The 26,527-nt window shown below is 44.1% G+C and overlaps 1 protein-coding gene across 1 annotated transcript in view; it reads left to right on the top strand.

The window, feature by feature from the left end:
• The window catches only part of LOC136587192 (sodium-dependent neutral amino acid transporter B(0)AT1-like), a 50,544-nt gene that overhangs the window by 17,374 nt on the left and 6,643 nt on the right, over positions 1-26,527 (top strand). The window contains exons 2-9 of the mRNA XM_066585730.1: positions 1,228-1,368; positions 5,076-5,213; positions 5,362-5,543; positions 13,443-13,553; positions 19,039-19,151; positions 21,932-22,060; positions 22,262-22,418; positions 25,191-25,395. Coding sequence (XP_066441827.1) covers positions 1,228-1,368; positions 5,076-5,213; positions 5,362-5,543; positions 13,443-13,553; positions 19,039-19,151; positions 21,932-22,060; positions 22,262-22,418; positions 25,191-25,395 — 1,176 coding nt within the window. The remainder of the gene's footprint in view (positions 1-1,227; positions 1,369-5,075; positions 5,214-5,361; positions 5,544-13,442; positions 13,554-19,038; positions 19,152-21,931; positions 22,061-22,261; positions 22,419-25,190; positions 25,396-26,527) is intronic.

Here is a 26,527-nt window from a genome sequence, read left to right as displayed (position 1 = left end):
AGATTGGATGTAGGGGGTAAATGAGAGATCAGAGTCGAATATGACTCCAAGGCAGCGGGCATGTTGTCTAGGAGTTATGGTGGCGCCACACACTGAGATGGAGATGTCAGGATGAGGTCGGTTAGTGGAGGGTGGAAATACCAGTAAGTCAGTCAGGGCTGAATAGCCCTTTAACTCCGCTGTGTCCCGCGCCCATGTGAGCGGTCCCAGTCAGTGTGAAAAGTACAACAAAATGCGCAGATATGTGCGCAATAGTTCAACGTTCACAGTGTGCAGCGTATACGCTCAAGAAAAACCGCCCTTATAGTCACAGAACTGTTGTGCCGCTATAAGTGAATGTAACTTGTACGTTTGTTGAACCTCTCCGTGAAAACAGTAAAACCCTTTGTTCTTGCATGCAGTGTCTGTGGCATTCCACTGGGGGGCAGTAGCTGATAAGCAATGGCAAATTTTCGCTAGGGATTAGAGATGAGTGAGCGTACTCGCTAAGGCACATTACTCGAGCGAGTAGTGCCTTATTCAAGTACCTGCCCGCTCGTCTCTAAAGATTCGGCTGCCGGTGCGGGTGAGTTGCGGCAGTGAGCAGGGAGGAGCGGGGGGAGAGAGTGAGAGAGAGATCTCCGTTCCGCTCCGCTCTCCCCCGCCGCTCCCTGCCCGCCGGCGGCAGCCGAACCTTTAGAGACGACCGGCAGGTACTCGAATAAGGCACTACTCGCTCGAGTATGCTCGCTCATCGCTACTAGGGATTTTATAGAAATATTAAACTTGTGAGTTTGCACTTAAAAATGAAAATCCTACAATGACTGAAGCGTGCATGAGTGTAAGGCTGGTCTGACCCCAGCGGGTAGTAACTGCGGATTCTGCGAGTGATTGATCCACGGTAATACGGCGATCAATCGAATGCATTGAATTACGACGTTGCACTTACATTAGTAGGTTTGAATTGCGTAATCCGTAATCCACAGCACATTACACGGCCGTAGGCAGCGCCACGGCCAGGCTCACAGCTGGGATCCACTGCGGGCCTCCACAAGCAGATTCCCCATAAGGCCATGTGAGCGCGGCCTTCATGGTAAATGTTGATGCTCTTCAACAAACACTATTTGCTACTGACTATCCCGCCAGGCTGTAGGATGCGATTCCTGCAGTGCTGTACGCCGTTCGCCCGTGTCGACCTACAGTGGAACACTAAACATATGCGCACTACTTTCTGTACTCTTCTTGCAGGAGCGTTTATGATCCCCTTCCTCATATTGTTGGTCTTTGAAGGCGTCCCGCTGCTACATCTGGAGTTTGCAATTGGACAGCGTCTGAGGAAAGGCAGTGTGGGAGTGTGGAGCTCCATCCACCCAGCGCTGAAGGGAGTCGGTGAGTTGTACTAAAAGGACTTAACACCCATTCTTGACCAAATCCTCTGCAGAATGTTCTGTTATGGCATAATCATAGGATTATATGTAATGCTGATTGTGAGCTGCCGTCAGTATGATCACAAGTATCCAATATGCTAAATATTCATATTGTACATGTCCTGGTGGAGACACTCCCGCACCCTCGGAGCTACTAAACTCTGCCATGATTAGGCAAGTTATTCTGCCCCCATCTGCAGCTCCAACTAATAAAACTGCCCCCCACTGCTGTCTCACTAAGTAATAGTGTCCCTATTGCAATCCCACTAAGTAAAAGAGTTACCATGGGCTGCAATTACTAAAACTATCCCAGCTGTGGCAACAATTAGTAAATGTCTCTGCTGTGGCTCCATCATGAAATAGTGTCCTGGCTGTGGTCTCACTAAGTAATAGTGTCCCCGTTGTAGTTGATCTAAGTAATAGTGCCCCTTGCTGTAGTTGATCTAAGTAATAGTGCCCACACTGTGGTCTCACTAAGTAATAGTGCCCCCGCTGTAGTTGATCTGATTAATAGTGCCCCCGCTATAGTTGATCTAAGTAATAGTGCCCCCGCTGTAGTTGATCTAAGTAATAGTGCCCCCGCTGTGGTCTCACTAAGTAATAGTGCCCCCACTGTAGTTGATCTAAATAATAGTGCCCACACTGCAGTCTCACTAATAGTGCCCCCACTATAGTTGATCTAAGTAATAGTGCCCCTCGCTGTAGTTGATCTAAGTAATAGTGCCCACACTGTGGTCTCACTAAGTAATAGTGCCCACACTGTGGTCTCACTAAGTAATAGTGCCCATGCTGTGGTCTCACTAAGTAATAGTGCCCACGCTGTGGTCTCACTAAGTAATAGTGCCCCCGCTGTAGTTGATCTAAGTAATAGTGCCCCCACTGTAGTCTTTCTAGGTAATCGTGCCCATGATGTTGCCACACTTAGTAAAATACCCCATTGTGGCCCCTGTTAGTAATAGGGCTCCTTTCTGTGGCCCTTTGCGATTCATATAGGACCCTGTATGTGGTGACATGCAATTCTCATAATGAAAGATGAGAAGAAAAAAAGGGGGAGCCGAGCAGATCTACATGCCGATGTTTTAGTTTGAAAAACAATTTTGTTTTTCTCCTCCCTTATATTCTATATATGGAAGTGAGATTAATCGATTCTTAACAAGTCTGAGAGGGTGAGGCTGGTCCACGGAACGTCACACCTTCCAAGGGGGACATGCAAGTACATGAGATAAATGTAGGGAAATAAATGTGGCTATAGGCGCAATGCCATTTATCTCATGGAGGCACGAGACATATTTTTCCAAAGAAACGTGTCGTGCGTTCTTGAGATAAATGGGATTGCGCCTATAACCACTTTTATTTTTTTTTTCTACATTTGTCTCATGCAATTCTCAGACCTAGGAACTGCGGCTGCCATCAGATTTTGAGAGTCTCTGTTTTGCGCCCACATACAGGACCTGATGTTCGGACATTGCATGCTGCTTCTTACAGTATACCCCTGCTCCCCCTTCTTCAGTGTTCACTCTACTCTGAGCGAGCTATAATCGGGGGTAGGAGGAGCGAGTTAGCCTGGGGCAGGAGGAGCAAGCTAGCCATGGTTAAGAGGAGCGAGCTAGCCGGGGTTAAGAGGAGCGAGCTAGCCGGGGGTAGGAGGAGCGAGCTAGCCGGGGGTAGGAGGAGCGAGCTAGCCAGGGATAGGAGGAGCGAGCTAGCCGGGGGTAGGAGGAGCGAGCTAGCTGGGGTTAGGAGAAGTGAGCTAGCCTGGGTTAAGAGGAGCAAGCTAGCCGGTAGTAGGAGGAGCAAAGGTATGCTGTGAGAAGCAGTGTGCAATGTCTGAGCGCCAGGTCCTATACTGTCTGCTGTAACATGGGCCACAGTTCTAGAAGTGGAGGTTGGGTGGCCTAAACAAGTGCTGGGGGCAGCCCACCCTGCGCTCCTGAGTTATTGCCAGTTTGGCCACAGTTTCCGGAAGAAGGGCGCAAGCAGTGGCAGTAAATTGGGGGGCCAGGACAATTCTGCAGTGGGACCCCTCCCTCACATGGGCCCTGTGCAGCCGAACTCATGGGGTCTAACTGTAGGTCTAACACATGTAGAGGACACAGCTCCTCATTTGGCATTTAGATTTGTGATTCACCAGTGGTGTACTAGAACTGCTGTAAACATAACGCATTAAGAACATATAATATTCATCATAAGTCCCAAGAAGAGGAAAAATGTGGTCATCTCTAGTACCGTATATCTCACATAGCAAGTCAAAATCCATATTCCCTCCACAGTTCTGTTTTATCTCCAGTTTATCCCTAGTTGACAACAGGAGGGAATTAAAGTCTATATAGTTATATAGGTTGAAAAAGACACCGGTGCATGAAGACCAGCCTATCATGATGCACATAGTCTACTGCTAGAGTGACGCCATCTGCTATTAGATAAACAACTAATCCTTGTCACATCCTGTTATTGTATCTGCCATGAACAATAATTTGAACTAGAAGCTATGTATATAAAGGGGTTTGTGATTGGCTGCAGCAGCCTGTGATGTCCAGGAAACAACCCGACTGCAGCCTCTCCACACATCCCGGCTGCGGCGCTGGACATGTGACGCATCAGCCCTTATGTTGTTTTTGGCCATGGGCAGCAGAATTTAAGAAAAGAAACTCCAAAAAACCCTTTAATAGTATGCAATATGCAATTGCAGCGTCCCTAAGGGTAACTCAGGACACGGGGCACACGCTGAGGAGTTGGTAAGGTAAAGCTGTCACTTGTCATGGTGGCACTTACCAGACTCCTCCCCAGAGGAACACACATAGCCTCAGCCAGAGCATCGCTGGGCCTCTTCCGGACACCCCTAGGAGAGGGATGGCCAATATACATGTTGAACAACTTTAGGTTGTCATGTGATGCCACCGTTCCTTTACTCACCGGAATGAACCTTGGCGATAATAAAGAGAGACCACACACATTTTGGTGTTTTAGTACCTCAGTCCCTGGGAACGGTCAGGGCCTGGCAAAACTTGAACATTTCACAATTTAGGAATACAGCGGTGCAGGCAAGACAAAAGAAGGGAGGTGGGGAGGGGGGGGGTCAGGATGATACTGGCCCTACAGTCTCTGTTATCTGTATGGCACCTCAGACACTCACGGATAAAGTACCTCTGCACGGTGATCTTGACTCGCTTTTGTACTCACGCTCTCTCACTCTCTCCTTACTCTCTACTGGCTCCTGGCATTGGGGTACTGAAGATATCTCTCTTCCTCTCCCATCCTCTTCACCACATGAGGGTTGAAGGTACCCTCATGTGGCTGGCTTTACACTCCTCTCCAACTGTTGAAAATTCTGGACCCTACCTTGCTCTCCAACACTCATACTTATAGACTCTAACATACCTCATGACAGGACATAAATTGATACTTTTGCAGACTTATCCCAGCCACATGCAGACATTAACTCTTCATCTGCTGCAGCTGTGCAATACACATAACAAGAGACAGTGAAGAATAAACAATCAGTAATGGCAGTAATGGCACCGCAGATCGCACTATTCTTGCCTTCAATAATATTCCATATCCTGATTGACTTCCACAATCTCCGGTGTGAGTCGGACACATGAGAACATGTTCAGCCATTACAGCTCATTAATAGTACTTTAATCATGTGACACTCCTTTTCCTTTGTAGGTGTGGCATCGATGTTCGTGTCTTTCCTCGTTGGCTTGTATTATAACACCATTATCGCATGGGTCATGTGGTACTTTTTCAACTCTTTCCAAGAACCTTTGCCATGGAGTGAATGTCCTGTAAATAAAAGCCTAACCGGTAAAGTAATTTTTTTGCAGTTTAAAGAAACTATTCATATTTTTATTAGTTTTACATTTCTGTAATTTTTCAGATATACTATATTACCCAGGATAATACATGCACCGTGGATATGCTTTGTAAATTGTGAGTCTCCTTATACTTCTAGGCGCTGTAACCGAGTGTGAACGGAGTTCTCCTGTGGATTATTTTTGGTACAGAGAAACGCTGAACACCTCAACATCTATTGAAGACTCAGGCGGCCTCCAGTGGTGGCTGGTGCTCAGCTTGGCCTGTGCATGGGGGGTGCTGTACGTCTGCAGCATCCGAGGGATCGAAACAACAGGAAAGGTATCTTGTTTTCTCTAAAATATACAATAAATGTATTTCTGCGGATAGAGACATCCCCGATGAGCGCTTCTCTGCCGGCACTTCTTACTTCAACCATGAGGCCTTGTTCACACGGGCGTCAAAAGTCGCACGATTTTCTCGCAATGCGACAATGCTACAAATGACATCTATGTAAAGTCCATGCTTTCCAATGGGTTCCTTCACATTAGCAACATTTTGTAGACTGCTACATTGTGTGTCAAAAACCTTGCGGGTTTTACGATATGCCCGCGATCTGTGAGATTTTGCAGCCCTTGTTTCCCTATAGAGCCTTCCTCTCTGTTGCTTTGGACGAAAACGCAACTTTGACAGTAGGAAATCCTAATGGCAAAGCCCTAAACTAAGCCCTAGCTGCAGGGGGAAAAAAACAAAACCCCACATATATCAACTAAGAGGAGCTGTCCTGCTCTGGACCATCTTTTCCCCGATCCCTGGCAGTCTTCAGCATCTCTTCTGCCCGGGGATTAGAAAATCCCCACCTCCAGGAAGCGCTGCCTCTGATTGGCTGAGTCGCGTCCCTCAGCCAATCAGAACCAGTGAATGACTGTGATTGCTTCATCAAGCGCTGGCTCTGATTGGCTGAACATCACAGCATTCAGCCAATCAGAGGCAGCATTTTCTGGAGGCTGATGTTTTCCAATCCCCGGCCAGAAGAGATGCTGAAGACCTGTGCCGGGGACCTGGGAGAAGATGCAGCGGAATCAGACAGCGTTTCTTAGGTGATGTATTGTATTTTTTTTTTTTTTTTTTTTTTTGCAGCTAGGGCTTATTTTCGGGGTGAGGTTTAAAGGGGTTGTCCCGCGCCGAAACGGGTTTTTTTTTTTTCAACCCCCCCCCCCGTTCGGCGCGAGACAACCCCGATGCAGGGACGTACAGAAAGCTTACCGGAGCGCTTACCTTAATCCCCGCGCTCCGGTGACTTCTATACTTACCTATGAAGATGGCCGCCGGAATCCTCTTCCTCCGTGGACCGCAGCTCTTCTGTGCGGTCCATTGCCGATTCCAGCCTCCTGATTGGCTGGAATCGGCACGTGACGGGGCGGAGCTACACGGAGCCTGCATTCTGCACGGGCGGCTCCATTGAAGAGAGCAGAAGACCAGGACTGCGCAAGCGCGGCTAATTTGGCCATCGGAGGCCGAAAATTAGTCGGCACCATGGAGACGAGGACGCCAGCAACGGAGCAGGTAAGTAAAAAACTTTTGATAACTTCTGTATGGCTCATAATTAATGCACAATGTACATTACAAAGTGCATTAATATGGCCATACAGAAGTGTATAGACCCACTTGCTGCCGCGGGACAACCCCTTTAATTTTAAACCCACGCCCTGAAAATCCTTGCATGTGGTGCTACAAAGTTGCGTGACTTTGTAGCATCACTTGCAACTTTCTTTCTCTCTAACTTTCCTTATTCTAATTTTCTTATGCTTTTCCACACCTTTTCCTCTCACTGCATTATAAACTAAACTCTCTAAATCTGCACTTCCTTCTAACTGACTTATTCACTCCTTCTGCTTCTCAAGACTGATCTTTCTAAAACCTGGCCGGAGCTATTTTTAGATTCTAGGTCCTCCTCTGAACAAATACTGAACCATTCTCCCCCCCCCCCCCCCCCCCCGTCTAACTAATATGGGAGCAACCCTGCCAAAAAAGCAGGGTGATCGCCCCGACGAGGGCAGCCCCACATCAGGAAGCTGGGGATACCTACACTGTCCCTAAAATAGAATAGCAGGTGCCAGTTTCCAGATGCTAATAACAGTTGGACTACAGTACAAAAAAGCAGATGTAATATCAGATAAATAAGTATGGGCACCAGGGACTCATCTGACTGTGAGGCATCACCAGATGGATGTTGATAGGACCAGAACTTCACATACAGAGGAATAACTGGCACCCTCTGAGGGCCTGGAATATATGTATTATAATAGTGGCTGATTACCTGGCTAGGGGCGACACCTCCTCAACGACCAATCAGACCACATACCACCAAATAATGCAATAGGGTTTGTGCCGAGCGCCCAATGAAATGCTGCATGCACTAACCCTCCTGTCACATGGTGCAAACTGACATAGCTGTAATGCATATACTAGCCACAGTAAAAAATGCAAGGTTCTTAGTACATAGTTTTATCAAAGTATATTGGCCCATCCCCCAATGTCCGGGTGACCGAGCTTTCAGATGGGTCATAACACTAATATCAGGTGATTTCATTATAACCTGGGAAAGATGGGTTCCTGCCTTTTAGCAGACATCTCTTGGACCTGAGGCTACAAATAAGACCAAGGAAAGTAGGATACCAATTTATATGGCCCAATTAAAGGGACATGAGGTAGATGTCTGCAAAAAGGCATGTACCCATCTTTCCCAGGTTAGAATGAAACCACCTGATATTGGTGTTAGGACCCATCTGTAAGCGCGGTCACCTGGACGTTGGGGGATAGGCCAATGTGCTTGGATTAAACTATATACTAAGAACCTTGCATTCTAGTTCTATATTTTTCTCATAATAAATGTATTTTGGGTTCTGCTGTGTGTTTGTGCTCGTACAGTTGATGGGTTAACGGCACCAATAGATTTGTATTTGGGAAGCGCTGACTTATTTCTTTTTTTCTGCATGGTCCGGACTGACATCATTATGTCAGCCCTGCCTGCTGACATGTAGTGACATCATGATATTGTTGCAGTCTGTATGCTGGGGCTTGGAAATGGTAGATGAAAAGATATTTTGTTACCATTATCCTATCACAGGTTTGCGCTTTGTGATTTTTGTGCGATGCGATTTTAACATTAGAAAGTCCCATTGAAAAAAATGCAGCGATATCGCTGTTGAAAAGAAGGCTAGCGGGTAAAAGCCCAAATACACATCCGAATGCTGGTCTACTGAATCAGATGATGGTAATTAAATAGTACAGAGGAATATTTAACTTCATCAAGCTTCTCACGCTCTTCATTGAAAGCCACGGTACATGCTATATCTAGGTCTGGTACATGCTATATCTAGGTCTGGTACATGCTATATCTAGGTCTGGTATACGCTATATCTAGGTCTGGTATATGCTATATCTAGGTCTGGTACATGCTATATCTAGGTCTGGTACATGCTATATATAGGTCTGGTATACGCTATATCTAGGTCTGGTATATGCTATATCTAGGTCTGGTACATGATATATCTAGATCTGGTATACGCTATATCTAGGTCTGGTATATGCTATATCTAGGTCTGGTATATGCTATATCTAGGTCTGGTACATGCTATATCTAGGTCTGGTATACGCTATATCTAGGTCTGGTATATGCTATATCTAGGTCTGGTACATGCTATATCTAGGTCTGGTACATGCTATATATAGGTCTGGTATACGCTATATCTAGGTCTGGTATATGCTATATCTAGGTCTGGTACATGATATATCTAGATCTGGTATACGCTATATCTAGGTCTGGTATATGCTATATCTAGGTCTGGTATATGCTATATCTAGGTCTGGTACATGATATATCTAGGTCTGGTATACGCTATATCTAGGTCTGGTATATGCTATATCGAGGTCTGGTATATGCTATTCTAGGGCTGGTACATGCCATATCTAGGTCTGGCATATGCTATATCTAGGTCTGGTACATGCTATATCTAGGTCTGGCATATGCTATATCTAGGTCTGGTATATGCTATATCTAGGTCTGGTACATGCTATATCTAGGTCTGGTACATGCTATATCTAGGTCTGGCATATGCTATATCTAGGTCTGGTATATGATATATCTAGGTCTGGTATATGCTATATCTAGGTCTGGTATACGCTATATCTAGGTCTAGTATATGCTATATCTAGGTCTGGTATATGCAATATCTAGCTCCGGTATATGCTATTCTAGGTCTGGTATATGCTATATCTAGGTCTGGTATATGCTATATCTAGGTCTGGTACATGCTATATCTAAGTCTGGTATATGCTATATCTAGCTCCGGTATATGCTATTCGAGGTCTGGTATATACTATATCTAGGTCTGGTACATGCTATATCTAGGTCTGGTATATGCTATTCTAGGTCTGGTATATGCTATATCTGGGTCTGGTATATGCTATATCTGGGTCTGGTATATGCTATATCTAGCTCTGGTATATGCTATTCTAGGTCTGGTATATGCTATTCTAGGTCTGGTATATGCTATATCTAGGTCTGGTATACGCTATATGTGGGTCTGGTATATGCTATATCTCGGTCTGGTATATGTTATATCTCGCTCTGGTATATGCTATTCTAGGTCTGGTATATGCTATATCTTGGTCTGGTATATGCTATTCTAGGTCTGGTATATGCTATATCTAGGTCTGGTATACGCTATATCTAGGTCTAGTATATGCTATATCTAGGTCTGGTATATGCAATATCTAGCTCCGGTATATGCTATTCTAGGTCTGGTATATGCTATTCTAGGTCTTGTATATGCTATATCTAGGTCTGGTATATGCCATATCTAGGTCTGGTATATGCTATTCTAGGTCTGGTATATGCTATATCTAGCTCTGGTATATGCTATATCTAGGTCTGGTATATGCTATATCTAGGTCTGGTATATGCTATTCTATGTCTGGTATATGCTATATCTAGGTCAGGTATGTGCCATATCTAGGTCAGGTATATGCTATATCTAGGTCTGGTATATGCTATTCTAGGTCTGGTATATGCTATTCTAGGTCTGGCATATGCTATATCTAGATCTGGTATATGCTATTCTAGGTCTGGTATATGCTATTCTAGGTCTGGTATATGCTATTCTAGGTCTTGTATATGCTATATCTAGGTCTGGTATATGCTATATCTAGGTCTGGTATATGCTATTCTAGGTCTGGTATATGCTATATCTAGCTCTGGTATATGCTATATCTAGGTCTGGTATATGCTATATCTAGGTCTGGTATATGCTATTCTATGTCTGGTATATGCTATATCTAGGTCAGGTATATGCTATATCTAGGTTCTGGTATATGCTATTCTAGGTCTGGTATATGCTATTCTAGGTCTGGCATATGCTATATCTAGATCTGGTATATGCTATTCTAGGTCTGGTATATGCTATTCTAGGTCTGGTATATGCTATATCTAGCTCTGGTATACGCTATATCTAGGTCTGGTATATGCTATATCTAGGTCTGGTATATGTTATATCTAGGTCTGGTATATGCTATATCTAGGTCTGGTATATGCTATATCTAGGTCTGGTACATGCTATATCTAGGTCTGGTACATGCTATATCTAGGTCTGGTATATGCTATATCTAGGTCTGGTATATGCTATTCTAGGTCTGGTACATGTCATATTTAGGTTTGGCATATGCTATATCTAGGTCTGGTACATGCTATATCTAGGTCTGGCATATGCTATATCTAGGTCTGGTATATGCTATATCTAGGTCTGGTACATGCTATATCTAGGTCTGGCATATGCTATATCTAGGTCTGGTATATGCTATATCTAGGTCTGGTATATGATATATCTAGGTCTGGTATATGCTATATCTAGGTCTGGTATATGCTATATCTAGGTCTGGTACATGCTATATCTAGGTCTGGTATATGCTATATCTAGGTCTGGTATATGCTATATCTAGGTCTGGCATATGCTATATCTAGGTCTGGTACATGCTATATCTAGGTCTGTTATATGCTATATCTGGGTCTGGTATATGCTATATCTAGCTCTGGTATATGCTATTCTAGGTCTAGTATATGCTATATCTAGGTCTGGTATATGCTATATCTAGGTCTGGTATATGCTATTCTAGGTCTGGTATATGCTATATCTAGGTCTGGTATACGCTATATCTAGGTCTAGTATATGCTATATCTAGGTCTGGTATATGCTATATCTAGCTCCAGTATATGCTATTCTAGGTCTGGTATATGCTATATCTAGGTCTGGTACACGCTATTCTAGGTCTGGTATATGCTATATCTAGGTCTGGTATATGCTATATCTAGGTCTGGTATATGCTATATCTAGCTCTGGTATATGCTATATCTAGGTCTGGTATATGCTATTCTAGGTCTGGTATATGCTATATCTAGGTCTGGTATATGCTATATCTAGGTCAGGTATATGCTATATCTAGGTCTGGTATATGCTATTCTATGTCTGGTATATGCTATATCTAGGTCTGGTATATGCTATATCTAGGTCAGGTATATGCTATATCTAGGTCTGGTATATGCTATTCTAGGTCTGGTATATGCTATATCTAGGTCTGGTATATGCTATATCTAGATCTGGTATATGCTATTCTAGGTCTGGTATATGCTATTCTAGGTCTGGTATATGCTATATCTAGCTCTGGTATACGCTATATCTAGGTCTGGTATATGCTATTTCTAGGTCTGGTATATGCTATTCTAGATCTGGTATATGCTATATCTAGGTCTGGTATATGCTATATCTAGGTCTGGTATATGCTATTCTAGGTCTGGTATATGCTATATCTGGGTCTGGTATATGCTATATCTAGCTCTGGTATATGCTATTCTAGGTCTGGTATATGCTATATCTAGGTCTGGTATATGCTATTCTAGGTCTGGTATATGCTATATCTAGGTCTGGTATATGCTATATATAGGTCTGGTATATGCTATTCTAGGTCTGGTATATGCTATATCTTGCTCTGGTATATGCTATTCTAGGTCTGGTATATGCTATTCTAGGTCTGGTATATGCTATATCTAGGTCTGGTATATGCTATATCTAGGTCAGGTATATGCTATATCTAGGTCAGGTATATGCTATATCTAGGTCTGGTATATGCTATTCTAGGTCTGGTATATGCTATATCTAGATCTGGTATACACTATATCTAGGTCTGGTATATGCTATATCTAGGTCTGGTATACGCTATATCTAGGTCTGGTATACGCTATATCTGGGTCTGGTATACGCTATATCTAGGTCTGGTATACGCTGTATTTAGGTCTGGTATACGCTATATCTAGGTGTGGTATATGCTATTCTAGGTCAGGTATACGCTATATCTAGGTCTGGTACACGCTATTCTAGACCTGGTATACGCTATATCTAGGTCTGGTACACGCTATATCTAGGTCTGGTACACGCTATTCTTGGTCTGGTATACGCTATATCTAGGTCTGGTATACGCTATATCTAGGTCTGGTATATGCTATATCTAGGTCTGATATACGCTATATTTAGGTCTGGTATACGCTATATCCAGGTCCCCTTCATTGGACTGTAAAAGCCTCATGAAAAGCATTAAAAGGAATCTCGTCAACTGGAACACACTGTTTAAACGGCAGGCATGATGTTATAGAGCGGGATGAGCAGACTGATATATAGCTTTATGAGAAAAGATCCAGTAGAACTTGTATTTTATCCATTTATATCTATGCACATTCTGAGACCAGTGGGTGGAGCTATCAGTGACTGACAGCTACCCCTGTATATATAGTCACACACAGATGGCTGCCAATCACTGATGGCTCCGCCCACAGTTTATAGTTCAGCTCAAAATGAGCAGAGATAAATAAATAAAACAAGTTCTGCTGGATCTTTCCCCATAAGATATATCAGTCCGCTCGGCTGCTCAGACTCTGTAACATCATGCCTGCAGTTTGTACGACGTGTTTCAGCTGACAGCTTCCCTTGAAAGCTACGTATATAATATTTGGGGGGTTTGCCAATAAATCTATCATCTCCGATTAACACCATAGATTTTCTGGGTAACACTTTGTTCTCTGTTAATGGCACATATACAAATACAATTCTTGAAATGTTTTGATTCTTTAATGTCAATACATAAAGTACGATATAAGTGGCCCTCATATAACCCGTCCATCTGTTGTTCCAGGCTGTTTATGTAACATCAACGCTTCCATATTTGGTCCTCACTATCTTCCTAATCAGAGGCCTGACATTGAAGGGTTCAGTGAGCGGAATTGTATACTTGTTCACTCCAAATGTAAGTTCAGTCATTACGCTGCAGTGACCTACATTGCTTGTGTGATCTTAAAATGTAACGGACTCTTCAGTTTGGCATATATCTCTCAAAGTAATTGATATAAAACTTCAAACATCAGAGTCTTTGTTATATGCAAAAATAATAGTTTTCTAGTGAATCCTGTCCCAATGCACACTGTGGTAAATACAGAGATCTCTCATCAACTATTATACCCAGGACTCTAACAAGGGGGCGCTCTAATAACTATGTATAGATATATCAGGGGTCAGTACAGAGATCTCTCCTATCATCTATTATACCCAGGACTGTAACAAGGGGGCGCTCTAATAACTATGTATAGATATAGCAGGGGTCAGTACAGAGATCTCTCCTATCATCTATTATACCCAGGACTGTAACAAGGGGGCGCTCTAATAACTATGTATAATATATCAGGGGTCAATACAGAGATCTCTCCCATCATCTATTATACCCAGGACTGTAACATGGGGGCGCTCTAATAACTATGAATAGATATATCAGGGGTCAGTACAGAGATCTCTCCTATCATCTATTATACCCAGGACTGTAACAAGGGGGCGCTCTCATAACTATGTATAATATATCAGGGGTCAGTACAGAGATCTCTCTCATCATCTATTATACCCAGGACTGTAACAAGGAGGCGCTCCAATAACTATGTATAGATATATCAGGGGTCAGTACAGGGATCTCTCCCATCATCTATTATACCCAGGACTGTGACAGTAACAATGGGGTACGCTAATAACTATGTATAGATATATCAGGGGTCAGTACAGAGATCTCTCTCATGATCTATTTATACCCAGGACTGTAACAAGGAGGCGCTCCAATAACTATGTATAGATATATCAGGGGTCAGTACAGGGATCTCTCCCATCATCTATTATACCCAGGACTGTGACAGTAACAATGGGGTACGCTAATAACTATGTATAGATATATCAGAGGTCAGTACAGAGATCTGTCCCATCATCTATTATACCCAGGACTGTAACAAGGGGGCGCTCTAATAACTATGTATAGATATATCTGCGGTTAGTACAGAGATCTCTCCCATCATCTATTATACCCAGGACTGTAACAAGTTGGCACTCTAATAACTATGTATAGATATATCTGGGGTCAGTACAGAGATCTCCCATCATCTATTATACCCAGGACTGTAACAAGGGGGCGCTCTAATAACTATGTATAGATATATCAGGGGTAAGTACAGAGATCTCTCCCATCATCTATTATACCCAGGACTGTAACAAGGGGGTGCTCTAATAACTATGTATAAATATATCAGGGGTCAGTACAGAGATCTCTCCTATCATCTATTATACCAAGGACTGTAACAAGGGGGCACTCTAATAACTATGTATAATAAATCAGGGGTCAGTTCAGAGATCTCTCCTATCATCTATTATACCCAGGACTGTAACAAGGGGGTGCTCTAATAACTATGTATAGATATATCAGGAGTCAGTACAGAGATCTCTCCCATCATCTATTATACCCAGGACTGTAACAAGGGGGCGCTCTAATAACTATGTATAATATATCAGAGGTCAGTACAGAGATCTCTCCCATCCCATTTTTTTCCCTTAAATGAGGAAATTTGTCATCTAGCTCATAGAGTTATTTGTCTTTCTCTGGATCAACATTGGGGGGGAAAGTAACAGACTGAACTGGATGGACGTACGTCTTTTTTCAGCCTCAGTAAGAGAAACCAAGTAATGTTGTAGATATGAGACCTTTTAATGGCTAACAAAAATACATGAGGTTATAGCGAGCTTTCTAAGCAACTTCGAGCTCTTCCTCAGGCTTAATGGAATAGATTTGAAGAAGCATTTTATATATATATATATATATATATATATATATATATATATATATATGGCACAGATATGGTATGATTAATTTGCACTTAAAAAATAACAGAACAGGATGAGTAGAGGAGTAAATACTTAATTAGTCCACTGGTAAGACATGTGAAGCTTTTATGGTCTCTGTATTAGTGTTAGGGGGTCACCAGGCCTGTGTGTTATCTCTGCTATAGATTTCTCATAATCTCCAGTGATGCATGAAGTCTGTTTCCCTAACATAAGAACCCCCATCTGGACATTTACTGCACAGGAGCAGGTACACAACATTCTTATAGTCTTGCTGTGTGTTAAGGACCCGTATCCTGTTGGCGGTCCGTACATGTGAGCAGGTCTGACAGCTCCTTACATTACAGGATGTGTTCCTTTTTGTGTGTCAGAGGACAATGCATTCCTGATTATAAAGTTCCTCAGACTTGGAAGTTGCCTGTAACACAGAAGGGGAGGGTCCGGGAATATGGTGGTCAGACGGTCATCCTTGTGTAGGTATGATGGAGTTTCTTTGCATTTTTCCTTAGTATCTCTAGTTGTGGATTGTAGGTCACTACTAGAGATACATGACCGTTTCCTTCATTCTCTGTGTATCGGAGTAGTTGATTTCTGGGTATCCCAGTGGCTCTGGTGATTTCTGGGTATCCAGGTGGCTCTGGTGATTTCTGGGTATCCGGGTGGCTCTGGTGATTTCTGGGTATCTGGGTGGCTCTGGTGATTTCTGGGTATCAGGGCGGCTCTGGTGATTTCTGGGTATCCGGGTGGCTCTGGTGATTTCTGTGTATCCGGGTGGCTCTGGTGATTTCTGTGTATCCGGGTGGCTCTGGTGATTTCTGTGTATCCGGGTGGCTCTGGTGATTTGGTCATCAGTTGAGGTGGGATGGTAGCCCTGACTTATAAATGTCCTTTTCAGATGGTATAGATGTTCCTCTCTGTCTGTTGGGTTGGAGCAGATCTGGTTGTATCTAATGGCCTGGCTGTAGATGATGCACTTTTTGACAATGGAAGCTGTCCCATCTGAGGTATGTGGGCCGACCAATCAGTTTTCGGTACAGTGATGTCTGTATTGAGTTGTTTAAAGTTTTTATGGTGGTGTCCAAAAAGGTGTTTTCTGTTTACTAGTAGCTTAATGTCAGGTTTATGGTGCAGTGCAATGCACTGAATCTCTCATGGAAGTTTATTAGTTCTTGTTCGGTGTTGGTCCAGATGAATATGATGTCATCAATGTAGCGGAAGTAGGCCAATGGTTTGCTGGAGCAGGAGGTCAGGAAGTCACTCTGCAGTTTTGCCATGAAAAGGTTGGCATATTGTGGTGCGATTTTAATGCCCGGCGGTTCCAGTGAGTTGCTGGAATATCTCTTTGCCAAAGGAGAAATAGTTGTGTGTGAGGATGAATCTTTGACTTGTAACACTGATTTAGAGGCAACACCATTTTCCAAAATGTGAAACTTTACTCTACATAGTAACATAGTAACATAGTATGTAAGGCCGAATGAAGACAATGTCCATCTAGTCCAGCCTGTTTATCCTCCTGTGTTGTTGATCCAGAGGAAGGCAAAAACCCCAAGAGCGGAAGCCAATTAGCCCTTTTGGGGGAAAAATTCCTTCCAGACTCCCTAATGGCAATCAGACTGTTCCCTGGATCAACCCCTAATAGTTCCTACCTTCCTATATACCCGGATTACAATTAACCTAAGATTTATATCCTGTAATATCCTTCCTCCCCAAAAAGACATCAAGTCCCCTTTTAAACTCCTCTATGGACTTTGCCATCACCACATCCTCTGGCAGAGAGTTCCACAGTCTAACTGCTCTTACTGTAAAGAATCCTTTTCTGTGTTGGTGATGAAACCTGCTTTCTTCTAGACGTAGCGGATGCCCTCTTGTTACCGTCGCAGTCCTGGGTATAAACAGATCATGGGAAAGATGAGAGATCCTTGTATCGTCCCCTCATGTATTTATACATAGTTATTTGGTCGCCCCTTAGCCGTCTTTTTTCTAGAGTAAATAATCCCGACTTTGGTAGCCTCTCCGGATATTCCAGTCTCGTCATTCCATGTATTAGTTTAGTTGTCGTCCTTTGAACCCCCTCAAGCACTGTGACATCTTTCCTGAGCACCGGTGACCAGAATTGTGCACAGTATTCCATGTGAGGCCTGACAAGTGCCTTATATAGTGGGAGGATAATGTTCTCGTCCTTCGCCCCTATACCTCTTTTAATGCACCCCAAGACTTTATTTGCTTTTGCAGCAGCTGACTGGCATTGGTTAGTCCAGTTTAATCTACAGTCCACTAGTGCCCCCAGGTCTTTTTCTATATCACTTTTCCCTAGCAGTACCCCATTTAGTGTATATTGGTGACATCCGTTTCTCCTGCCCATGTGCAGAACCTTACATTTATCAATATTGAACTCCATCTATCATTTCTCTCCCCAAGCCCCCAGCTTATCTCAGTCCGTTTGTAGCCACACATTGTGCTCCATTGCATTGATTATATTGTATAATTTTGTATCGTCTGCAAATATTGATATTTTACTGTACAGCCCCTCTATCAGGTCATTGATAAATATATTGAACAGAATGGGGTGCAGTACTGAACCCTGTGGCACCCCACTAGGAATGGGGGCCCAATCAGAGTACGAACCATTTATTACCACCCTCTTTCCCCAGTTCTTTACCCAGATACACACGTTTTCGCTCAGTCCGAGCTGTCTCATTTTGTATATCAGCCTATTATGCGGCACTGTGTCAAATGCTTTAGAGAAGTCCAGATATAAGAGATCAATAGACTCTCCCAGGTCCAGCCTAGAGCTTACTTCATTGTAGCTGATCAAATTAGACTGACATGAGCGACCCTTCATGAATCCATGCTGGTGAGGAGTTATTCCCTTGTTCTCCTTGAGATACTCATCGATGGCGTCTCTCAGAGGAGCATGAATCTTTGACTTGTGACACTGATTTTGATTCTCCAAAATGTGAAACTTTGCTCTAGGCGTCAAACCCTAATAAAAGAAACAAAGAGGTTGCAGAAAAAATGGCTCCTGGGTTGTATTCACACATGTCCATTGTATCAGTCCTTTACTGTGATTTACACTAGATCATGGCAAACCCTGCTATTAGATGTCATAAAACCAATGTATTCTTGACGCACCCAGCGAAGCGTGTAGATGGGTTGGAGGAGCATCTCCCACATGTTTTACTGCACTGCATTGTGGGCGTTCAGTGTGAATCCTTTTTGTGCTTAATTAGAGTTCTGGATGGAATCAGAGCTTCTCCTCTACAGGAACAATTATCAGCCAGCATCCCGCGCCATTCCTTTACAGGTGTAGAGATAGTGTAAATGTCCCACGCCATCTAGTTAAGATCTCAGTGTTTCCCGCACTGAACTAATGAACCCTGAAATTGTTTTTCTCTACTTTCTGGACTTTGTTCTTTTAGACACAGAATCATGTAATGTATTACAAATGTGTCACCTATTTCCCGGGGCGCGGTGCCGAGGTCAGCACACGGACACTTGTGGAGTGCTTGTGAATCTCATCTAGAATTAACAACCTGCTCTTAGATTGGATATAATATAACTCTGAACCTTTTGATGTCATTTAGGTAACTGAATTGGCCAATCCAGTCACTTGGCTGGATGCGGGCGCTCAGGTCTTCTACTCCTTTTCGCTTGCCTTTGGGGGACTCATTTCATTTTCTAGTTATAATTCAATACAGTAAGTAAAATCCACATCTGTGGGCGATGTTAAAAATGAAAATGCAGTTTTTCACTGAAGTTAAGAAAATGCTGTTTTTTTATATGTTTTTGCATTTTTAAGAATAATTTAATTACTATACATTGAACGACATAAGAAAGCCAAGTGGCGCTCTCAGCTATTCCCATCAGTAGCATTGTTCATGAGTGACCACCATTGCATTCACAGTCATATGGAATGGGGCTTTGGGACCCCAACCCCATTCCAGTGCTTGGTAGCGGTTCCAGTGGATTGGTGATAACTATTCTTCAAGGGCCAACCGCTCTAACTTCGGAACTATGAACTTGCTGAAGAATAAATCCCATTGTCTTCTTGCAGATGCCTGCCAAATTTCCTCCAAGAATGCCTTGCATTTCACAGCATTCATGCATCTCCCTGTTTTCCCACACTTTCCAAGGCCTGATGCAGAAGAACATACAGTTTTATGTCTAAACCCTGATGAATGTTTTCATTTATATTGGATTTAAGGGGGATCTGTCATCATATTTTTGCACCCCTCTCTGAGAGCTCCATAAGGTGGGGCCTGTAACATAGATTACAGTGATATGTCTATTGCATGTATCTGTGCAGTAGTTTGGGAGAAACTTGGATTTGGTTATAACAGTCACACATAGAGCACTAATCCTTCATATTCATGAGCTGACGCTAACCCCACCTACACCGCCCTCCAGTCACTGATTGACAGCTGACACACTATGTCAGTAATAGGCACACAGCTGTCAATCAGTGGCTAGAGGGTTAGTCAAGGCTAGTTGCAGCTCCTGAATATCAAGGACTACTTCCTGCAGTTCTCGGTGTCTGGCTACTGTTAATAAAATTCAGGTTTCTCCTAAACTACTGCACGGATACAGCAGACATAGCACTGCAATCAGAGAGGGCTGTGAGGCGATGGGGCAGAGTCCCTTTAACAGTTTTAATGAATGTAGATTATTTAGAGATTTGTTTTCACTTTCATATCACATGATACTTTTTGTGTTGAGGAGCATCAAAAAAACCTTCATGAAATCTACTGGATTCAATGTTTAACAATTCAAAAAAAAGTCCATGGAAGACGAATATTATTTATCCCTACTGGAAACATTTGGTTGGGTGGTAGAATTAGTTGTTTCGGGGTGAACAAACAAGCCCTCCTGCACAAACAGGCTATAGGTGTCCTCCCATCGGACAGCCCCTGCTTAGGACACAACAACGCTAGTAACTGTCTCAGAGTGCCAACATCCTCCAGCTGGCACTCCGTGTGGTGGCTCATCTCCGTTGCCGCTGTTTGTATTCTCATTTTACGAATATTGATCGGCATTTATTTGTTCTTTGGTTTAATGGGCTTGAGAACATATCCTCCTTCTCCGGTCTGCTTCACACGTTCCGTGCTTGAAAGCACTTTTAAAAATGCCATCAGCTTAAGGTATAGTTTTTATGGTGTTTTTTACTTGTATCATTGGGGGCGTTTTTAAATTTGTAACATTTTATATAGATGATTTTCCTGGGATTTTTGAAGTTCTATCAGGGAGCCTGTGGAGAAAAGCACCACAGAAAATCGCCAAATCCCTGCATACTGTAATACCATAAAATGGCACCAACATCAAAAACATAACAATCACCACAAAGTGAAATGCTATGTATGTAATCTAACTTTCAGTACAGACTAAGAGCTGACTACAGTGAAAAGCATCACTGAAAATGTTGTCAACCGCCGTGCGCAGTCCCGGGTCAGAATGTACTCTGGTTTCTCTGCCGGTTGTTCTCCTTAGCTTTCCGGATATCTGTGGCATATATCACTTTACTGCATATCCGGCTTCTGTGGGCCATGGATACATCGGCATGTGGCATATATGACTATATTGCATATCCGGCTTCTGTGGGCCATGGATACATCGGCATGTGGCATATATGACTATACTGCATATCCGGCTTCTGTGGGCCGTGGATACATCGGCATGTGGCATATATGACTATATTGCATATCTGGCTTCTGTGGGCCATGGATACATAGGCATGTGGCATATATGACTATATTGCATATCCGGCTTCTGTGGGCCGTGGATACACCGGCATGTGGCATATATGACTATATTGCATATCTGGCTTCAGTGGGCCATGGATACATCGGCATGTGGCATATATGACTATACTGCATATCTGGCTTCTGTGGGCCGTCGATATATTGGTATGTGGCATATATGACTATACTTTACATCCGGGTTCTGTGGGCCGTGGATACATCGGCATGTGGCATATATGACTATACTTTACATCCGGGTTCTGTGGGCCGTGGACACATCGGTATGTGGCATATATGACTATACTTTACATCCGGGTTCTGTGGGCCGTGGATACATCGGCATGTGGCATATATGACTATACTTTACATCCGGGTTCTGTGGGCCGTGGATACATCGGCATGTGGCATATATGACTATACTGCATATCTGGCTTCTGTGGGCCGTGGATATATCGGTATGTGGCATATATGACTATACTTTACATCCGGGTTCTGTGGGCCGTGGATACATCGGCATGTGGCATATATGACTATACTTTACATCCGGGTTCTGTGGGCCGTGGATACATCGGCATGTGGCATATATGACTATACTGCATATCTGGCTTCTGTGGGCCGTGGATATATCGGTATGTGGCATATATGACTATACTTTACATCCGGGTTCTGTGGGCCGTGGATACATCGGCATGTGGCAAAAATGGGAAAAATTCAAATCAAATAATAATTTTCTCTTTTCTAGCAACAATTGTGAAAGAGACGCCGTCATCATCTCTATCATTAATGGCTTCACATCCGTATACGCCGCCACCGTTATCTACTCTATCATTGGATTCCGTGCTACAGCCCGATTCGATGATTGTTTTGCCAGGTAAGCTTCAGACCAAATGTGTCCTCCTTTAGCTACCAAGAAACAATGGCAGCGAAGGGGTGAGGACAGCACTTCAGCGACCAGCGGGCCCTCCGTTCCCGGACCCCCACTGATCTGAACGTCTGACATGTTGCTATGTTTCTTGCAGGTACTATGTATCTAGTTCAGGCACATTGCTACAATGTATCTCTTCTGTTTCAGCAACATCCTGGCACTCACCAACGCGTTTGATTGGCCAGAAGGAAATATAACGCAGGACAACTACGACCACATGCTGACTTATTTTAATCAGACTGATCCAGCCACGGTGGCCTCCCTGGAGCTTCCTACATGTAATCTGAATACTCTTCTGTCTCAAGTAGGACTTCAACTCTTCTTGAAAGCTCAACACTCCTCAAAACCTACAAAGTTCTGTATGACTGTTACCCCTAAAACCTCGCTGCGCGTGGGGTTGTCACAGTCAAGGCTTATTTGCCTATTAACAAGTAAAAAAAAAATCACAATGCCATCACAACACAATTTTTTAGCCTTGAGCGCCATTCTAGAGACCTCTCACACAGGCGGACATTCGCCGCAGCATGCACCTCAAAACGGCAGGCTACCTGAGACTTCAATGTGGAATTCAAAATGGTTTCAATCTGCCTGCAATTCCGCATCAAAATCTGCAATGATGCCTCCTTCACATCTGCGAATGCGTATTTACGGAATGAATGATGCTTTTTTGCGTGGCCATCTGCGTATTTTACTGTACCTTATGCGCCCCCAAAAGGCATGTTCATTTGCGCACGGCAAACAAAGACGCACTGATTAAATGTCTGTTTAGTCTGATGAGTGCTCGATGTGCTCTTTTTCCTGCACAATTGCGCAGTGTTTCACGCATCTCTAAGCGTATTTTGCACGCATTTGTGCATCCCCATTGACTTATATGGAGACTTTGGGTGCACAAATGCGCAGGAAATTAGAGCACATTGCATTTTTTTGTTTGCGTGACCGAAAAGGACAGGAAAATCCGCACATATGAACGCACCTACTGGAATCAATGGGTTCTATTCTCTGCATATAGTGCGCATAAATACGCCCGTGTGAAGGGGGCCTTTAAAGAGTGCATTTTGGAGCAGAATCCACAGCAAATTCCGCTGCATGTTGCTGCGTGCGCTGAAAATCTGCCCGTGTGAAACGTTTCCTAGATGTAAATATAATACAAAGATTATTTACTCTGAATGGCCAGTTTATTAGAGACATATATAGTGGCGCATCGGACTCCTTTGTCCAATGCTATGGAGAGCTTGAACTGTGTTCCCCGAGGCCGGACTATCACCGCGGGGAACACAATTCAAACCCGCCTGTGGACAGGCAGCCTTAGAAAGCAGTGACGCTCGTACCGCTCATCTGCTGTTATAGCTCTTCCGCACTGCAGAACATATTGTGCGTTCCGACACGGTAATTGGATAACCGCACCGCGCCCGTTCATCACAACGATTCTTCCTGACAGGGCGGGCGTCTCTAATAAAGTGACCGTTCAGTGTATTTATTATTACTGCATCATGTGAAGACCGTGCACGCAGGACGGAATAGTCCGCCGGACGCAGCACAGATGCGGATTTTGTTGCATTTGTAAGGCTTCTTCAGATTATGTATTTGCGCCGCCCATTGCGCACGTGGAATTAGCACGCACAACATGTAGGATATAGAACCCATTGCTGTTGATGGATCTGTTCTTATTAACATTATTTGCATGCATTTCGTGCGCGCAGAGAAAAATAGGACATGCTCTATTTTTCTTGCCTTATTTGCACAGCATAGACGTCTATAGGAGGCGCGCAAATGTGCAATGCTGGGAAAAATAAACACATCTGGACCTTTTAAATCAGGATGGGGGTTGGCGCATGCCAGTGTGAACAGGCCCTGAGTGGGCACAAAAATTGCAGTGCTATGCCCCAAATCAGCCTCGTTCTCTGCACAAATACGTCGCGCTCAGACGGGTGAATTTACCAATCCGCTCGTCTGAAGAAGCTCTAAACTGCAGGATGTGTTCTAGAGAACGTCTTGCTGCATTTCTTGCATTTTTCCTGCATACTTTAATTGCGGAATTCCATCCCCCGTATCTTAGTAATCCACAGCAGCAATCCCGCAAGACGTCCTTAGATCCACAGCAGAAAACTTTTCCACTTCGGAATTTAATCTTGCAGTTTTTAAGTAAAAATGCGCCAATTTTAATAGGTGCCGAATTCAGGCCGCAGGGATAACATTGTGATGCAGAAATGTCCGCATGGACTAATTCTGTCTCGTCTGAAAGGTCCCTCAGGCTGTTCCCACACAGCAGAATCCACGTGTCCACTGTCGCGGAGTGCAGTTTCACACCCCTAGGGCGGCTTTATACAAGCGTATGCGCAAATACGCTTGCTTCATTTTTGCATAGTACTGGGGGTTTTGCGCACTCAGGGCCCGTTCATATGCATGCGACCCCCGCCTCCCTGATTTAAAAGGCTACTTAGCTCAATGAGCTCTCTTGTACATGGAATTACTCATCATATTGCGCATATTCTTGGTTTTGTGTTTTAAACTTCAGCTGGGCCCTCGGTGCGCGCATATCCGGGAAAATAGAGCCGCTCCTATTTTTTCCGTGTGCGATAAATGCATGTACAAAGAAAGGAAATGTGAACAAACACACTGAAAACAAATATGTCCGTGTAAAGAAGTCCTTGGAAGAGTTTCCAAATGTTAGAAATCTTCATGAAAATCTATAGAACATAGATACTAATCAAAATATGAGGTTTGACTATGCAATGTGTAGGTAGCTGTAGGGTGGCGTGTGCCACGCGAGAGTGTAGGGTGGCATGTGCCACGCGAGAGTGTAGGGCGTCGTGTGCCACGCGAGAGTGTAGGGCGGCGTGTGCCACGCGAGAGTGTAGAGTGTCGTCTGTCATTTGCATGGGGAGTAACACTCTTCCTGACCGTTCTATAACTTGTACCCCCCTGATATTTACATTTACACCCCATATGGTCAGTAATGACATCCAGCACTTGTCGTCTACAACTTTGTACTTTGTCACTAGTGTTTTCACTGAGGAGTTGTATTCATGATAGCTGCTATGTGCGCCCACTCATTGTAATGTGTTTCCCTCTGCAGGGGGTCGAAGGAACGGGATTGGCTTTTATTGTATTCACTGAGGCCATTACCAAAATGCCGGTGTCCCCTCTCTGGTCTGTCCTGTTCTTCATAATGCTCTTTTGCCTGGGCCTTTCTTCCATGTTTGGCAATATGGAAGGGGTATTGGTGCCATTGATGGATCTGAAAATCATTCCCAAATCCTGGCCGAAAGAAGCTGTCACAGGTATGTCCCCCTCCCCGAAGCTGTCACGGGTATGTCCCCATCCCCAAAGCTGTCACAGGTATGTCCCCATCCCCAAAGCTGTCACAGGTGTGTCCCCACCCCATAAGCTGTCACAGGTATGTCCCTACCCCCAAAGCTGTCACGGCTATGTCAGTATCCCCGAAGCTATCACAGGTATGTCCCCATCCCTGAAACTGTCACGGGTATATCCCCATCCCCGAAGCTGTCACGTGTATATCCCCATCCCCAAAGCTTTCACGGGTATGTCCCCATCCCCAAAGCTGTCACAGGTATGTCCCCATCCCCAAAGCTGTCACAGGTATGTCCAAATCCCCAAAGCTGTCACAGGTATGTCCACATCCCCAAACCTGTCACGGGTACGTCCCCACCCCCAAAGCTGTCACGGGTATATCCCCATCCCTAAAGCTGTCACAGGTATGTCCCCATCCCCAAAGCTGTAACAGGGTATGTCCCCAAACCCCCAAAGCTGTCACAGGTATGTCCCAAAACCCCCTAAGCTGTCACAGGTATGTCCCCATCCCCGAAGCTGTCACGGGTATGTTCCCATCCCCGAAGCTGTCATGGGTATGTCCCTACCCCCGAAGCTGTCACGGGTATATCCCCATCCCCGAAGCTGTCACAGGTATATCCCCATCCCCGAAGCTGTCACAGGTATATCCCCATCCCCGAAGCTGTCACAGGTATGTCCCCATCCCCGAAGCTGTCATGGGTATACGTACAGCGGTGATGTCATCTGTGATGCGTCCGTAATACGGTTACAATACACTCATCTGGAACCGGACTTATGGAAGGATTTGCACTCATGTTTTTAACTCTCTCCTCGTTTTGGCTTGCAAATACCTCCTAAAATACGACTGTTACCTCTGAGCCGGACGCCGAGTTCACCTGGTCTGCATCGGACGTAATAGTTGTCCAAAGGGGCGGATATCATGCAAGTCATAACTCAAAGAACAAAAGAATTATTAACGAAAGTAAAGAAGGAGGAAAGGAGACATTTCCCCCGATCATATACTATGGGACAGCCCTGACGGGTACCGGGGGACACCTAGACTGTCCCTAGATGGGAACGGGGGTGACATATGAACAACAATAGTCACAGCAGCACAAGGAA

The sequence above is a fragment of the Eleutherodactylus coqui genome, chromosome 12, assembly GCF_035609145.1.
Source record: "Eleutherodactylus coqui strain aEleCoq1 chromosome 12, aEleCoq1.hap1, whole genome shotgun sequence".
Lineage (NCBI taxonomy): Eukaryota > Metazoa > Chordata > Amphibia > Anura > Eleutherodactylidae > Eleutherodactylus > Eleutherodactylus coqui.
Note: the sequence above shows the minus strand (reverse complement) of the source record. Positions and strands in the feature narration are given on the sequence as shown.